The 17,528-nt window shown below is 46.4% G+C and overlaps 1 protein-coding gene across 1 annotated transcript in view; it reads right to left on the reverse strand.

Moving 5' to 3' along the window:
• Positions 1 to 17,528, reverse strand: part of LOC132124639 (copine-8-like) — a 75,594-nt gene that overhangs the window by 31,158 nt on the left and 26,908 nt on the right. The window contains exons 7-9 of the mRNA XM_059535755.1: positions 16,908 to 16,971; positions 13,667 to 13,770; positions 13,219 to 13,323 (exon numbers count right to left, since the gene is read on the reverse strand). Of these exons, the coding sequence (XP_059391738.1) occupies positions 13,219 to 13,323; positions 13,667 to 13,770; positions 16,908 to 16,971 (273 nt within the window). The remainder of the gene's footprint in view (positions 1 to 13,218; positions 13,324 to 13,666; positions 13,771 to 16,907; positions 16,972 to 17,528) is intronic.

A 17,528-nucleotide genomic window follows, 5' to 3' on the forward strand; every position in this document is an offset into this window, starting at 1 on the left:
TTTTGATTTATATCGAAAACCTCTGACATTCTTCTTTACAAAATGCAATGCAAGCTGGAGCCCCCGAGGCAAATATGTTTTCTGGCAATGCTCTTGAATGTCGGTTTTTCTTTCTTTTTTGTTTGTCTTCTGTATATCTGCCATGCACAAATGCAGTGCACTGCTAACGAAAAACAGACATTGGCTGTTACTGCACATCACCAATTCAGCCAACCATCTTGAATTTACCAATTTTTTACATTCGGAGCTACAACACATTAGTCACTACCACAGTCACTGCCACTACCCCAGGATGGCCCTGAAGCACTTAGCTCGAGCTAGGTAGCTGACCTGAGGAGAGAGCTCCGGAGACGGTGATGCAAACGAGGCAAAAGGGGAGGGCTTCATGCTAAGCTAAAAGCTTGCGCTAGGTGACCACCGCTACCTAGCCTGTTGTTAGCTAAGGTCCGATCTCTGGAAAACAAGCTGGACGAGCTGAGAGCAAGGGTTACATCACAGCAGGAAATAAGAGAATGCTGCGCTCTGATTTTCACCGAGACCTGGCTCTAAGAGAAAGTCCCGGAATACTCTGTTCAGCTACAGACTCACTCCATACACTGAGGACGACCGAACTGCAGTCTCCGTTAAGGCAAAAAGGGGAAGGTGTGTGTTTGTTTATTAATAACTCTTGGTGAGGAGACATACTGACTGATTTTAAGCACTGCTCGCCGAACTTGGAGTTTTTATTGCAGAAATTATGTCGCTATTATCTACCGAGGAAAATTATTGCTCTGTTTATAGCCGCTGTTTACTTCCCCCCGTGAGCTTAGTCCACAGTAGCGCTAGGCAAGCTCCATGGCGTACTAAGCACACTAGAGACGGCTCACCCTGATGCCATTTTTATTGCAGCTGGCAACTTTAATCAGTGCAAATTACAGACTGTTCTTCCCAAATATCACCAACAGGTGGACATTCCCACCCGCGATAAAACACACTGGACAATGTTTACAGCAACATATGCGATGCATACAGGGCTGCATCCCGCTCCCACTTTGGATACTCAGACCACATCTCTTTGTTCATGTACCTGGCCTACAGGCAAAGACTCAAACAAACAATCCCTGTCACCAAAAAAGGTTAAGCTTTGGACCCTACAAACTGAACAGGACTCTTGCATCTTGAGCATCTTGCAGGACTATCAGCTCCTCAGACAGCTTACTGGATGACCTCAACACCTTCTATGCCCGCTTCGAGACCTCCAGCATCGACACAGAGATGAGGCACACACACACTCAGACCACTCAACCCCCTTCCCGCCCCCTCCTACTGTTTCATAAGCTCATCACTTCCTGACTGGCAGACCACAGTCTGTTAGGATTGGAAATAGGGCCTCAGACACTGTCATTACAAACATTGGCACCCCACAAGGGTGTGTTCTCAGTCCCATCCTCTACAGATTGTTCACACATGACTATGTTGCCTCCCACAAGGACAACACCATACTGAAGTTAGCTAACACTGCAGTGATAGGACGGATCACTGGTGGGGATGAAGCAGCCTACAGGAGGAAGGTGGCCAGTCTTGTGACATGGTGTGAGGACAACAATCTTACCCTCAACACGGACAAGACAAAGGAGATGATAGTGGACTTGAGGAAAAAGAGGAGAACTCACCAGCCACTGTTTATCCTAGAGATTGAAGTGAAGAGGCTGAGCAGCTTTAAATACCTGAGGGTCCACATCAGCAAGGACCTCATCTGGATACTCAACACCAGCCAGCTGGTTGTACTTCCTGAGGAGGCTGAGGAAGTTTGGCATGTCACCTAAGATCCTCAACAGCTTCTACAGCTGTGTAGTTGAGAGCGTCTTGATCAGCTGCATAACTGCATGGTATGACAGCACTACAGTGAAGGACCGCAAACGTCTGCAGAGTGCGGTGAAGACTGCTGAAAAGATCATCAGGACTCCACTGCCCTCTCTGCAGGCCATTTAACATCGCAGAGTCCACAGAAGAGCTGTATCCATCATCAAAGACCCCACCCACCCCCAACACAGACTGTTCACACTTCTATCCTCAGGACCGAGGTATATGAGTGCAAATTGCAGAACTTCCAGATTAAGGAACTCCTTCTTCCCCTCAGCTAGTAGACTCTTAAACAGGTAGCTAGCTAGTGGACTTATCTATCTCAGAGAACAATCAGTTCAAATGGTTTCATCTCATTTGAACATTTGTAATGTCATTGCTGTTATTACTACCATTGTATATTTGTTAATATCACTCATGTAGCCTCTCAATTTGCACAACTGTTACTGTTACGGCTGCTATTGTTATCATGTAGTTGCACTCAATTTGCACGTTACTGCACTATTGATTTTTGCACTTAAGTTAGGAATTGTGAATACTGTACATTAAGTTGTGAATACTGTACATTCACATATATAGTTATCATATACATAGTCTATATTTCTATTTTTCACATTCTATATTCCTACTATATCCTCGTATATATAGATATACAAAGTCTATATTTCTATTTTCATAGTCTATATTCCTACTGCTGCAGGATAGTTTTTATTATTAGGTTTCTGTAGGACCTCACGGAACAAACACACAAATACACTGCAAAACTGGCTACTGCCAAAGGAATTAAAAGAGTCCACTTTCTCCTGTCTGCGGTTTTAAAGCTATTAATGATCAACTAAGGATCAACAATATTCAAATTGTCTGGACCCATTACCTGTCAAGGAGAATAGTTGCTAAAAGCCTATGTCAGCATTAAGAGAAGTGATAACGTGACTCCACAACAGAGGACGTCTGTTCTGAGATATTTTAACATTCAAGGGACAAACCGTTGATGAAGTATAAACTAATTAAATTTGGAATCAGTTCAATTAAAGCAATTAAAATCTTTAGATTTGATTCCTCTTTAAAAGAAGAATATAAATTCCCTACATTTCTTACATTGCATGTATGTATGTGTGTATAGTTTGTATCGTGTATGTGTGTACAGTTTTGCACTGTCTTGGCATTCATTTTGGACAGAAGTAAGTATTGAAGTAAGAATTTCATTGCTCAGGGAAAATTGTTCCCTCACTGGGTATATGACAATAAATGCTTTGAATCCTTGAATCCTTGAAATCCTAATTTTGTATTTCTAATTAGTGACCATTGTTTTGTTTTGATCTCTCTGCTGCATTTCAATGTTCGTCACATCTGAGCGGTGCATGCGCAAAGCTGACCCCATACGTCATACACCCGGAACGGCTTCAGTTTACAACAGTGAGCACAAGATTAAAGTGATCATTACGTTTTGAATATGGATATTTTTCTTACCAAAATGCAGCTGGAGCCGTTTGAGAATCCGTTTTTAATGGATGGACACTTATTATTTTCCTTCTTTTGGACTGATGCATGCAACACCCGCTGAGTGACATTTAACAGCTTGAAAGACAAAGACAATTTTTTAAATTACGCCGAGTGGACTCGTCTGAAAGATGAAAGTCATTAACACCTAGAATGCCACAGGTGTGAGTAAAACACAGCTTTTTTTTTTTTTTAATAATGAACATAGCAGTTGTCATCTACTCCCGACATCTGGGCCACTGAAGACACAGTGGATTACGTTTAATTTTGAAGGGAATGTTACCCCGACCTAACTAAATACATTTATGTTCACACAAATCATTTGTGATACAGCTACACCTACCAAAGAAGTGAGTATAAGGGTTTTTTATGAATCTTTGCAAATCACCTTTCCTAATAATGTGATAGTTAGCATGTTCCATGGCTAAATTAATAGTCTTGTGAGAACGGCTCATCACCCCACGGAAGAGAGTGTTGTTTTATACTACCACTGAGAAATTTCATCCAAAGAATGTTATAGACTTTTCATTAAGACCCTAAAGAAACATATCAACTTGTGGAAAATGGGCATATGATGACCCCTTTAAACATTCTACCAGACAAAGAAAGTCTTCAAGTGTTGATCAATTATGCCATCTCAAGCTGAATTAAAGGGGTCATAGGGTCATTAAAGATTAAAGATAATTATTTTGACATGCTTTAATGTTAAAAAATATGTTGACATGCTTTAATGTACAGTATTTGTTTTCAAATACTGTACATTATTGTAGGTCCTCTATGAGCCACCTCTCTCAAATGCATCGTTTTCTACAAAGTCCCTCCTGACAAGTGCAGTCTGCTCTGATTGGCCAGCTGACCCAGTGCATTGTGATTGGCCGATCACTGCAAGCACTCATCAGAAATGTAATGCCCCTTTCGATAATCGTAAGCTTCATCTTTTAAAATAAATGTAAAGACAGTAAATAATATCCTTAGTTTTACTATCAGTTCAACCCGAAAGGGGAACAGAGCGACATGACAGACAGAATTTGAGACTTTAGTCTTTGCAACTTTATAGATTTTCTTTATGCAAGAGCTTGTAACACTCCAAAGATGAAAAATCAACCACTTTAATGTATTTTGTATGTGTATGCTTTAAGATGGGAAACAGGGTTGACAATTTTATAATTAAATTAGACAATTTCAGCATTGTGGTCAAGGTAATGGCACTACACATTTGTTATTATTAGCAGAAATGTACTCGGTTACTAAACGTAACCTCGGTTCTCTCTAGAAGAGCGAACGAGTACTGCGTCTTAGCTAAGACGCTACGGGAAAAGTCTCTTTTCACGAAATACTGAAGTAAAAAATTATCCTTAATTTTGTATTTTTGTAAAGCGTATTTGCAGCAGTACACAGCCATAGGCGAGACGTCTCGTTCGCTCATTGGCTTGTTCTGCGGCAACTGCACAGCCTATCGAGCGCAGGCTGATGCAACATCAGACCAATAAGGGCGCTTCGCGCCCTTCTTGCCACTTCCCGCCGAAACGGGTGTGGCCCAACCTATAAAAGGAGCTCGAAAAGGCTGACTCACCTGATTTATTTCATCGCCGAAGTGAACCAGAGTGAATCGCACGCACGGCAGAGAACGCAGTACTCGTTCGCTCTTCTAGAGAGAACAGAGGTTACGTTTAGTAACCGAGTACGTTCTCTTACGAGAGCTCTCTCGTACTGCGTCTTAGCTAAGACACTACGGGAACCCAATGTAAAACACTGTGCGCGCAGGGATCACACCAATAAACCTGAAGCAACGCCCAGGATTTACAGTGCACAGTCACCTGAGGGACTCACAGAGAGTCCAGGACAGAAAAGGGAGAAAGCCCTCCGTCCCATATCTAGCATCCGTAGATGCGGCAATATGACATCACACAGCCGAGGCAAGGCCTGACCAATGTGGCAATGCGGGTCTTACGCAATACTGCCCATATAACAGTCGGCAGCGCATAGCGCTCGTGAACTCAGAATTCCCCTCAGGGCCCTGATTCGACTATACCGACAGCAGCCTTGCTTGCAAGGCGGGAACCTCCAGGTTATAGAACCTGATAAATGTAGACGGCGAGGCCAAACCTGCCGCCATACATATATCCTGCAAGGAGATCCCAGTAGACCACGCCCACGACGAGGTGACGCCTCTTGTGTGTGCTCTGACGCCCAACGGGCACTGAAGGCCCCTGGAAGCGTAAGCTAACGCTATGGCGTCAACTATCCATCTGGATAGAGTCTGTCTCGAAACAGCCATTCCCTTGGAACGTCCACCGAACGAGACAAACAGCTGCTCCGTCTGCCGAAAGGCAGAAGAGCGAGACACATAAGCTCTTAAAACCCTGACAGGGCAAAGAAGACTCGAGTCTCTATCCTCCCCTGGCACCGGCAGGGCAGACAGGGCAATAACCTGAGCCCGAAACGGTGTGGAGGGATTTTGGCACATAACCGTGCCTAGGTTTGAGTATGACCCTTGAGTCATTGGGCCCAAACTCCAAGCACGACTGGCTCACCGAGAGTGCGTGCAAATCACCCACACGCTTCACCGAAGCGAGAGCCAACAAGAATACTGTCTTGAGCGACAGATGCTGAAGGCTAACCGATTGGATAGGCTCAAAAGGGGGACCCTTCAAGGCCTCCAAAACCGCCGCAAGGTCCCACATTGGGACTGACGGAGGTCTGGGAGGATTCAGCCTCCTAGCTCCTCTGAGGAACCGGATGACTAAATCATTCCTTCCTATTGACTGACCGAGCGCCGTTTCAGAAAACGCCGCGATGCCCGCCACATAAACTTTGAGCATGGATGGGGCTCTGCCCTTATCCAACAGCTCCTGTAGGAAGGAGAGGACCTCCGTCACCTCACAACTAAGGGGTGAATAACCTCGAGCTGTGCACCAGCTGGAGAACACCGACCACTTCGAGGCATACAGACGTTGTGTCGATGGAGCTCTAGTCTGAGTGATGGTATTTAGCACTCCCACTGCGAGATCAGCGGGTAACCGTTGAGCGCCCACACATGGAGGGACCACAACTCCGGTTGAGGGTGCCAAATCGAGCCCCTGGCCTGCGAGAGGAGGTCCCTCCTCAACGGTACCGGCCACGGGGCGACATCTGCTAACTGCATCAAATCTGGGAACCATGGTTGGTTCTTCCAAAGAGGTGCTACAAGTAGTAATGAACATCTCATATCTCTCACCCGTTCTATCACCTGCGGAAGGAGGGAGACGGGAGGGAAAGCATAAAGCGGGCAGCACGGCCATCTCCGTGACAGCGCGCTTTCGTTCTTGGAATGAAACCCGGGGCAGTGAGCGTTTTCGTGGGACGCGAAGAGGTCCTCCTCCGCCCTGCCAAATCTCTCCCACAACAGCCGGACTGTTTGCGGGTGTAGAGACCATTCGCCCGTAGGAACATTGCCTCTGGACAGCCTGTCTGGACCCAGATTCTGTAGCCCAGGCACATGCACTGCCCTCAGCGAACGCACGTTGCGCTGAGCCCAAACCAGGAGGCGTCCCGTCAGCCTGCACAGGTTTCGAGACCCGAGACCGCCCTGGCGATTTATGTAGGACACCACAGACATGTTGTCCGAACGGACTACGACGTGGTGATCCTTGATATGGGGACAAAAGCGCATCAGCGCGTTCTCCACTGCCAGCATTTCCAGACAGTTGATATGATGGAGCTTTTCCCGTTCTGACCATAGGCCAAAGGACGGTCTGCCCTTGAGCAGTGCTCCCCATCCCGAAGTGGAGGCGTCCGTCGACACCATCTTCACATTTGGGGAAGTCCCCAGGCTTACACCTGATCGGTACCAGCCGTTCGCTGTCCAAGGTGCCAGAGCTGCAACACAGCTCTGATTGACCTTGAAATGCAGCCGGCTAGACACCCACGCTTTGCGCGGCACCCGAGCCTTCAGCCAGAACTGCAGGGGGCGCATGCGGAGCAGGCCCAGCTGCAGAGCCGGAGATGCTGAGGCCATGAGGCCCAGCATCTTTTGACAGTGTTTGAGCAACACGGTCGCGCCGCAGCGGAAAGAACTCGCTGCGTGCTGAATGCCCATCACGCGCTGTGGTGACAGCCGCGCCGTCATGGAATACGAGTTCAGAACTATACCCAGAAACAGAATCGTCTGACTGGGGTTCAGCGAACTCTTCGCCCAATTGACACTGAGGCCGAGCTTCTCGAGGTGATCGAGTAAAACGGCCCTGTGGTCCACGAGCTCTGCTCGTGATCGGGCCAGAACCAGCCAGTCGTCCAAATAATTCAGCACTCGCATGCCTCTGAGTCTGAGAGGAGCGAGCGCTGCATCCATGCACCTCATAAACGTACTAGGAGCCACGGACAAGCCGAACGGCAGGACTGTAAACTGGTATGCCTGGCCCTCGAAGGCGAATCTCAAATATCGCCTGTGGTTTGACGCTATCTGTATTTGAAAATACGCGTCCTTCAGATCTATTGACATGAACCAGTCCCCTCTGCGATCTGCGCGAGGAGCTTCCTGGTCGTAAGCATTTTGAAACTGCGTTTCATCAATGCCTTGTTCAGCTGTCTTAGATCCAGTATGGGCCTGAGACCCCCGTCTCTCTTGGGCACCAGAAAGTATCTGCTGTACAGCCCCCCCTCGCTTTGAGCTTGAGACACAGGCTCTACAGCCCCTTTGCTCAACAGTTTTGATATTTCGGCCCGAAGTATGTGTGCTACTTCTGTTTTGACCGTAGTTTCGACGCGCGCTGAAAAGCGCGGTGGGCATCGAGAAAACTGTAGCTAGTAGCCTCTCTTTATAATGCCTAGCACCCAATCCGAAACCCCTGGAAGCGCTGACCATGCGTCTGCATGAATGGCTAAGGGCTGGATGCGAAGCGCGCTCTGTTGACTGGGCAACGGCGGCGCTCGGGTGTGCTGCGCATTTGAGGCGGGGATCGCGCTGATCACAGCGGGCAGATCGCTCCTCCTCGACCCCGTCCCGGCGCTTAACCGACTGGGGGGAGGCTGAGCAGGTCCCGTGGGACTCGATATATCTGCGAGTAACTGTGGGCTGCATGTGTGCACATTTACCACTTTCAACTCGCTGTCTGCCTGTGCAGAATGTACATGCACGGGCCTCGTTTTTACAGAAGCCCCGCGCCGTATGTGACATAGTGTATGTGGGCACTGGGAAGTGGGCACGTTTACTATGCGGCGCGCTCGACCGATCTGTGTCGATCTTATGTGCGCTAGCCCTGTGTGCAGGGCTGTGCTTACATGTGGAGATGGGCACTGAGGAGTGGGCATCGTCACTGCATTTATAGCACCATCGGCCGTGGCCGGAACACCAGAAAAAACACTCTTTTCGTGAAACATCTGGGTAGCCGTGATAACGGCTTTTGTGTGCAGGCAAGCGGGCACTCGTGCAGGCTTGGGCATAGCAGAGGACACTGAGGCAGTCACAACTCTTGGAACTGCAACAGCGGCGCGCTTGGGTGAGAGCTCGGCCGCAGCGGAAGTCGAACACCGGCGCTTTCCCAGCAGTGCTAGGATGCTTTCGGGGCTTCTGGCTTCCCCGCAATCCTCTGCCGCGGCTCCCGCAGCGCGGGGCGACGGCTTGAAGAGCGAGAACGGGGTCCCGAGCTGCGTTGCTGACGCTGTCGCGATGACGCAGCAGGAGGCGGTGGGCATGACTGAGAGCTCTGTGGGGCCGGTCTAGAGCGGCTAGCTGCAGAACTGGAGCGCTTCGGCAAGAAGTGCTTGAACGCCTGCGAAGCTTTCTGGTCCTCGGCGAATCTCTCCACAAACTCGTTGACGGATGATCCGAAGAGGCCAGCAGGAGTTAGCGGCGCGTCAAGGAACGCAGCGCGCTCAGACTCCTTGATGTCAGAAAGCGTCAGCCACAAATGCCTCTCAGCCACCGTAGCGGAAGCCATAACCCGTCTCATGGCCTGTGCAGCGGACTTAGTAGCGCGGAGGGAGAGATCCGAAGCACTCCTCCGATCCGCGAGACAGATCGCTTCAGGTCCCATCTCATCCATCTTGCGGAGGAGATCGCCCTGGAAAATCTGCAGCGTAGCCATGGTGTGTATCGAAGACGCAGCCTGCCCAGCAGCAGAGAATATCCGTGCGAGCAGCGATGACGTCATGCGGCAGGCTTTGGATGGCAACGCCGCCTTAGTCCGCCGTCCAGCAGAGGGCGGGCAAAGGTGCGCTGCTATAGCCTGTTCCACCGGCGGAAGTGACAGGTAGCCTCTGTTCTTAGCACCGTCCAGTGTGGAGAATGCTGGCGAAACAGATGAATGGATTCTCACCGAGAATGGAGCGTCCCAAGCTTTCGCCACTTCTTCGTGAAGCTCAGGAAGAAAAGGGGCGTGCTTTGATCTTGAAGAAGAATGCTCATCCGGAAGATAGCTACCATCCAGCCGGGAACGTGAAGGGGGCGCTGGTGCAGACCACTCGAGGCCGAGGCTCGCCGCGGCCAGAGCGAGTACATGCATCAGCTCCTTATCGATATCCCCCCGTCTGCTGGGCCTCTGAGCAGAGGGCGCGAGATCCACGGAGCTCGTCCAACCCTCACTGCCCGAAGCAAGCAGAGAGCACGTGTCCTCTTCCTCCGACGCGGGCCTGAGATCCACTTCCTCAGATGACGCGTCGGCAAGCAGCGGACGCTGAACATCGGGAAGCGATGCAGGGGAGGCCGGCGAAGCGGAGGGAACCGGCGAGCTCAGCCGAGCTGGAGGCAGTTCTGGTAGGCGCTGCGGCGCAGCGGATGATGCAGGCTTCGAGAAGGATGCCAGGCGAGTCCTCAGAGTCACCATAGGCAGTAGCTCGCAATGAGGGCAGCCGCCGTCAGCGAGCGCGAGCGCTGCATGGTCCTCACCCAGACAGGAGACGCAGATGACGTGACGATCTCCTTCGCTGAGCGGGGCTCTGCACGAGCCTCACGAGGGCATCTTTAAAAAGACGCAGCTCTTTTTGTGAGTGTGCGTCGCAGGGCGAACACACACACAGGATATATATGGATACAAGGATATAAAGGATATGGGCGCCGGATAGCGCAGCAGGAACGGTAGTGGAAGGCGGCGATGCCAGCAGCTTCAGAATGGCTCGTCCTGCTGATATGCTTTCTCAGACAGTGCTTGCTTCCTCCGTGATCCAGCGATGTGTGAGCTTCGCTGAAGAGATGAAAAATCAGGTGAGTCAGCTTTTTCGAGCTCCTTTTATAGGTTGGGCCACACCCGTTTCGGCGGGAAGTGGCAAGAAGGGCGCGAAGCGCCCTTATTGGTCTGTTGTTGCATCAGCCTGCGCTCGATAGGCTGTGTAGTTGCCGCAGAACAAGCCAATGAGCGAACGAGCCGTCTCGCCTATGGCTGTGTACTGCTGCAAATGCGCTTTACAAAAATACAAAATTAAGGATAATTTTTTGCTTCAGTATTTCGTGAAAAGAGACTTTTCCCGTAGCGTCTTAGCTAAGACGCAGTACGAGAGAGCTCTCGTAAGAGAACTAGGGCTGCCCCTCGACTAAGGATTAGTCTGGTAGACTAGGAGTTGTTCATTTTAAGCATTAGTTGCCTAATCGCACGTTTAAAATAAACCATTTAAATCATTATAATGAGCCTTTAATTGCCTACATAACCTAATAAGGGATCAAGAACATGCATAAAGCTTGCCAGCAGACACCGGCAGAAGTAATGATTATGAATGTTTAAGGGAAAAACAGTAAGCATTAACATTTAATAATTCACCGATAAACAAATGCTTTATTTGTTTCATTTTAAGAGATGAATCATCTACACTGACTCGTCATCTCCGCAGTATTGGATAGTATTTGTTTTCCATTTGAATTGGTTAATTTGAAAGTAGACATTTCACTTTCATTCACATTTCTCTATATTTTATACATTATAATATTAAGTATTTTTAAAGGGGTCATATGATGAAATTAAAATTTTTCCTTGCTCTTAGGAGTGTTACAAGCTTTTGGTTCATAAAGAAGATCTGTAAAGCTGTAAAGACTAATGTCTCAAATCTAAAGAGATAATCTTTATAAAAGTTAAGACTTGTCCATGCCCTCCTTAAACGGCTCGTTCAAACACGTCCCCACATGTCTACATCACTGTGTGGGAAGATTTGCATAACAGCTCCCAAATCTTCACACAAAGAAAGAAGGTGTAACTTTTATTCTTGCTGTAGTATTTTTGTTGCTGCCATGTTGTGGAGACACTGTGTTTCATTGTGAAAGTGAAACTACTCTGTTTGGCCTTCCAATAGAGGACTATTTCCACTTCGTCATGCCTAGAGCTGATCCATGCTGATCGCTAAGGAAATACATTAACTTTGCACTGTGGATCACCAGATCGGCTTTCACCATAGACAAAGCAGAGTCCAGCCTGGAGTCGTCACATGTGTCCTTCGTCGAATCCCCCGGCCGTGCCATTCTCTAACCCACCGGCTGTTCCTCACTCAAGTTCGCAGTGTGTGACGCTGTGTGACGCATTGTATGGAGGACTGTTTCCTGAACCTGCAGAAATGCTACAATGGTCTGTTATCAAAACCTGTTCTATAAAGTGAGGCAGTTCCAACTTTGCAAGGACTTTAAGTACATGTTTCATATTTAAAGAATTTGCCACTGATGATTCAAACGTGAGTTTTGAGCAGTGTAAAGTAGCGCTTGTTGTTTTTTGTTTCTCCGATCACAAATGCAGACATGGTTTTATGTTTACACGGCGCAATTCGAAATGCAACGTGTAAAAAGCAGTATACGTCATTATAATCAGTAATTATGTCCCTACTGGATGCAACAAGTGCCTTGTTTGTAATGGTGTTTATTGGTTTTGTCTGGTTGTGCCAGGAGACGCCATCACAGTATGTTAAGGGGCATACATTTCCATCACACACTTGAAGTATTCAGCCAATCACAATGCACTGGATAGCTGGTCAATCAGCATACACCTCGCTTTTCAGAATGATGAGCCCTGTAAAAATTGACATGTTTCAGAAAGCCGGGGCATAGAGCAGAAACAATAATGTACATTATGTGGAAAATAATGTGTTTTTTGAAACTTAAACTGCATAAACACATTGCATTAAAACATAATGTTCTTTTTAGAAATGTCATGTGACCCCTTTAATGTCTGTAAGGCAAAGATACACAAAGTTTCACACTCAAGTTCACAGAGACTGAGATGGCAGAAAGTGCATACTGTTTGTTTTTTTTTTTACAAAAGCCCATTTTGTTGTTATTGCCATTGCACACAAACAAACATAGAGTCTTTACAAATTTGAAATATGTATTATTCTTATCTGCATGACCATGCAGGCCATATTTGTGGTCGATGAATGATAGGCGAGTGTCTGGATGCCCGATGTACTGTATTACCATAGACCAGGCATTAATGATCTGCGTGACTTCGCCAGTATGGATTTCCTTTTTTCTTTTTGCGACTAAGTGACTAATACAATTTTGGTCGACCAAGCCTCTGCTGACTAAAGATTAGTCAACTTTTAGGGGGCAGCCCTAGAAGAAACTTTATTTTTTTATTATTATTATTATATGTATATTTTTCTATCTTTGTAATAGGGTTGACATGTTAAGATAACTGCCAGCTAGCAAACATAAAAACAATACAGTAAAGTAACTAAAAAGATGCTGAATTCATCTGACATAAAGTCATTTTGACTTAATTTTGACTTCATAGGACACTGAAGACTGGAGTAATGATGCTGAAAATTCAGCTTCGCAACACAGGAATAAAGAACATGTAAAATATATCAAAATAGAAAACTTTTTTTTTCTTAAATTCTTTTCAATTCTTTGTTTCTTTCAAAAACTAATTATAATAAATACATAAACAGTGTCTTTTAAGCTCAGATGCCTAATATTTGACACACCTGTCATAGTCCCCGTTACACAGTGCTCTGACTGGGATCTTGAAAGCTTGCCATACAGGGTCCAGCGTGTTTTTCACCACCTCTGTCTTATGACAGATGGTAAATCTGAGAAACAGGACACGTCAAAGAGGAGGAACCACCACATGGGAGCTGAGAATCAGTCGGTGTGAAAGGGCTCTTAAATAGGTCACGTCACACATGCATCATTTACTGCGAGTCAAAGAGTTTCATAGAATAGAATAGCATAGACCAGGCTTAAAGACAAGATAAATCAGACAACCAATTTCAGTCTCAAACATGACCATATCATTACACTTAAAACATTGAATGTAATATTTAAAATATGAGAAGTGATATAAGTAAAAATAAATTGCACATTTCTTATTCTATTGTGTGTATTTTATGAACTGTGTTCAATAGAAAAATAGGAAGAAAAATTAAAACTTACGTTCCATCTTCATTGCTACGGTAAAAGACCAGGAAAGGGTCTGACTTTCCAAAGAAATCTTTCTTGTCCAGTTTGTTGCCACAAAACTGCATCAATACTGACTCCTGATTACAAAAGAACACACAAGCACAGATTGTATAATGATGTGCAGTAAATTTACAAAAAGAAAAGAAGAGAACAGAAGAGATAAGACAAGAAGAGCATGTCACACATGAAAAGATGAAATGAGACAAGAATAGAATAAACTAAAGAGGAAGAAATATGGAAGAGAGACAAGAAATGTAAAATGAGACAAGAAGAGACAAGACAAACAAGACAAGAAGACAAGACAAAAAAAACCTTAGATGAGAAGAAACAAGGCAGGAAGAGAAGACATTAGACAACACAAAACATGAGCAAAATAAATGAGACAAGAAGAGAAGTAAACTTAAAAAAGACGAGAAGAAATGAGGCAGGAAAAGAAGACATGAGACAATGCAAGAAATGAAAAGAAGACAAGAGACAAGATGAGACAAATAAAAAAAATGACATGATGATAAGAAATTAGACATGAAGAAAGGACCTGACACATTTGTAGATGTAAAAGAGAAAATTGAGACAATAATAGAAAAAAAAGAAAGGAAAACTGTCACACTGTCTGGTCTCTGTTTCCCTGAGTCTCCACTAGTGGTCTCACTTCCCCATAGGCACCTCACCATAGGCACTACAATTCCCACAAAGCCTTGTCCCTTCATCACAGTAATTGCACTCCTGTTAATTGCACTCAGGTGTCTTCACTTGTTAGTCATTATCCTCCCTATATTAACCAGTCCTTTTCTGTTTGTCTGCATGGAGTCCTTTCTTTCCGTCACTCAGTGTCCTCGTCTTCCGAGTTCCTGTTCCCGTTCCTGTTCCTTTCCTGTTTGTTCATTTGTTGGATAGATTTATGGTTTTGACCCCTGCTTGTTGATTTCTCTTTGGATTACCCATTAAACCCATACTGCGATTGGATCTCTCGTCTCCTGCGTTTCACTGGGTCTCCGATCGTAAAAGAAGGACTCCATCAAAGGCAAGTCACCATTGATCTTCATGAGCAGAGCCATGTCACCAATGATCTTCATGGGCAAAGGCAAGTCATTTTTGATCTTCATGAACAAATGCAAGTCACCATTGATCTTAATTTGCAGAGTCAGGCCACCAATGATCTTCATGAGCAGAGTCAAGTCAGCATTGATCTTCCTGAATCCAGTCTAAACACCACGGAATTACCAGAGTCTCTCCATGTCTCTGTGGAACTACCAGAGCCTCCCCACATCTCTGCTGAACTACCAGAGCCTCTCCACGTCTCTGCTGAACTACCAGAGCCTCTCCACATCTCTGCTAAACTACCAGAGCCTCTCCTCGCCTCTGCGGAACTTCCAGAGCCTCGTCACGTCTCAGCCGAACTCCATGAGCGCTCGACTGATCCTGTCGTGGCCACGGAGGCCACCCTTACCTTGTTCATGTTCTCTGTTTCAGACTTGCCTAACCAGACTTGCTCTCCTGTGTCATCAATCCCACTGTGGTGGTCTTCTGCACTGCCTTGGTGGGCTTCTGTCTCGACCGCACGGATGTGGTGGTCTTCTGCGCCACCCTGGTGGGCTTCTGTCTCGACCGCACGGATGTGGTGGTCTTCTGCGTTGCCCTGGTGGGCTTCTGTCTCGACAGCACGGATGTGGTGGTCTTCTGCGCCGCCTGGGTGGACTTCTGTCTCGACTGCACGGATGTGGTGGTCTTCTGCGCCGCCCTGGTGGGCTTCTGTCTCGACCGCACCGATGTGGTGGTCTTCTGCGCCGCCCTGGTGGGTTTCTGTCTCGACTGCATGGATGTGGTGGTCTTCTGCGCTGCCCGGATGGGCTTCTGTCTCGACCGCACGGATGTGGTGGTCTTCTGCGCCGCCCTGGTGGGCTTCTGTCTCGACTGCACGGATGCTGTGGTCTTCTACGCCACCCTGGGGGCTTCTGTCTCGACCGCAGGGCTCCAATTCCACCTTGCTTCTATCTGGATTCCTGCCTTGTCGGTTCGGCCCTGGGACACTGAACGTTATGTCCTTCCTGGACTTGGGTTTTGTTGTTGTTTTGTTTTTGTTTTTTGAGTTCCACCTCCCTCATGGGCTCCTTGTTTTTGTTTTTCTCTCTGTTTCCCTCTATGGACCTGATCCTCCGCCGGTCCACCTCCCTCCTGGGTTCCTTGTTTTTCTCTCTGTTTCCCTCTATGGACCTGGCCCTCCGTCCCTCCCCCTGGACCTCCGCCGCTCCACCTCCCTCCTGGTCTCTGTGTTCCTTGGTCTCTTCTTCGGTTCGGGTGGAGCATCTGGTAGCTGCTCCGTGGAGAAGGGGGTAATGCCACGCTGTCTGGTCTTTGTTTCCCTGAGTCTCCACTAGTGGTCTCACTTCCCCATAGGCACCTCACCATAGGCACTACAATTCCCACAAAGCCTTGTCCCTTCATCACAGTAATTGCACTCCTGTTAATTGCACTCAGGTGTCTTCACTTGTTAGTCATTATCCTCCCTATATTAACCAGTCCTTTTCTGTTTGTCTGCATAGAGTCCTTTCTTTCCGTCACTCAGTTTCCTCGTCTTCCGAGTTCCTGTTCCTGTTCCTTTCCTGTTTGTTTATTTGTTGGATAGATTTATGGTTTTGACCCCTGCTTGTTGATTTCTCTTTAGATTACCCATTAAACCCATACTGCGATTGGATCTCTCGTCTCCTGCGTTTCACTGGGTCTCCAGTCGTAACAAAAACAAGACAAAACCATTAAATGAGAAGAAACAAGACAGGAAAAGAAGACATAAGACAAGACATGAAAGGAAGAGAATAAATTAGACTAGAGCAGACAAGACAAATGAGACCAGAAAAGAGGACAAGAAAGAAATAATGGATGAAAATAAACAAGACAGTAAGAGAGACTTGAGACAAGACAATACAAAAAGATGAGACAATTAAACATGATACAAAAAATAGATTAGAAGAAATGAGACAGGAACACTATACATGAGACAACACAACATGTGAAGAGAATAAATGAGACAAGAAGAGACAAGACAAATGAGAAAGGAAAAAAAAACCAACAGATCATAAAACAAGAGACAAAACCACATTACACATGGAGATGAGAGAAAAGGGGAGAAGAGATGATATAAAAAGAGACAAGAAGAGGTAAGATGAGACCAGGAGAGAAGAGAAAATACAAGAAGAGATAAAAAGATTAGTCAAAATACCCTGCAATTTCCAAGTTCTTCAGCTTTCACAATAATAGTTCCACAGTTCTTCCCAGGAATTCCTCTAAAGTCAGAAGGTACACTGTGTGTTACTAAAGAAGCCCAGACAATATTGTTCTTGACAACTAGCACTTCAGGAACACACAACAGAACAATTCTAGAAAGGACATCCTTGACACGTAACCTTACCCTACTCCAGGAGGACTGGACCTGTTTAAGTGTACTAAACAACAGAACTCTTCTTTGGAGGAAAGTGCATGTTAAAAGAGTCATTAGTAAATATGACTATGTTAAGCAGATGCATATGTTCAGCCCATGCTGTGTGAATGAGTGAACATTAATAAGTGATTGTCTCCTTTCAACAGTTATGAATGCATGTATCTGTGCTGCATAAATAAATGAGTGTTTGTAGAAGCAGACAGGCGAATGCATGAGTGTTTGCTGTACTCTTATATAAGACTACACTCAAGAAGCCCAAGCCCGGATTGAATTTAAATTGTATGGACCCAACACTTCAGCATCCTGCGCAAGTGCCTGACAAAGATTTTGAAGATGATTTGATGAGAGAACAAACTTTTGCCTTACTAATGCGCTGCCTTGTTGTGGGTTATGTTATAGAGG

The sequence above is a fragment of the Carassius carassius genome, chromosome 43, assembly GCF_963082965.1.
Source record: "Carassius carassius chromosome 43, fCarCar2.1, whole genome shotgun sequence".
NCBI classification, from domain to species: domain Eukaryota; kingdom Metazoa; phylum Chordata; class Actinopteri; order Cypriniformes; family Cyprinidae; genus Carassius; species Carassius carassius.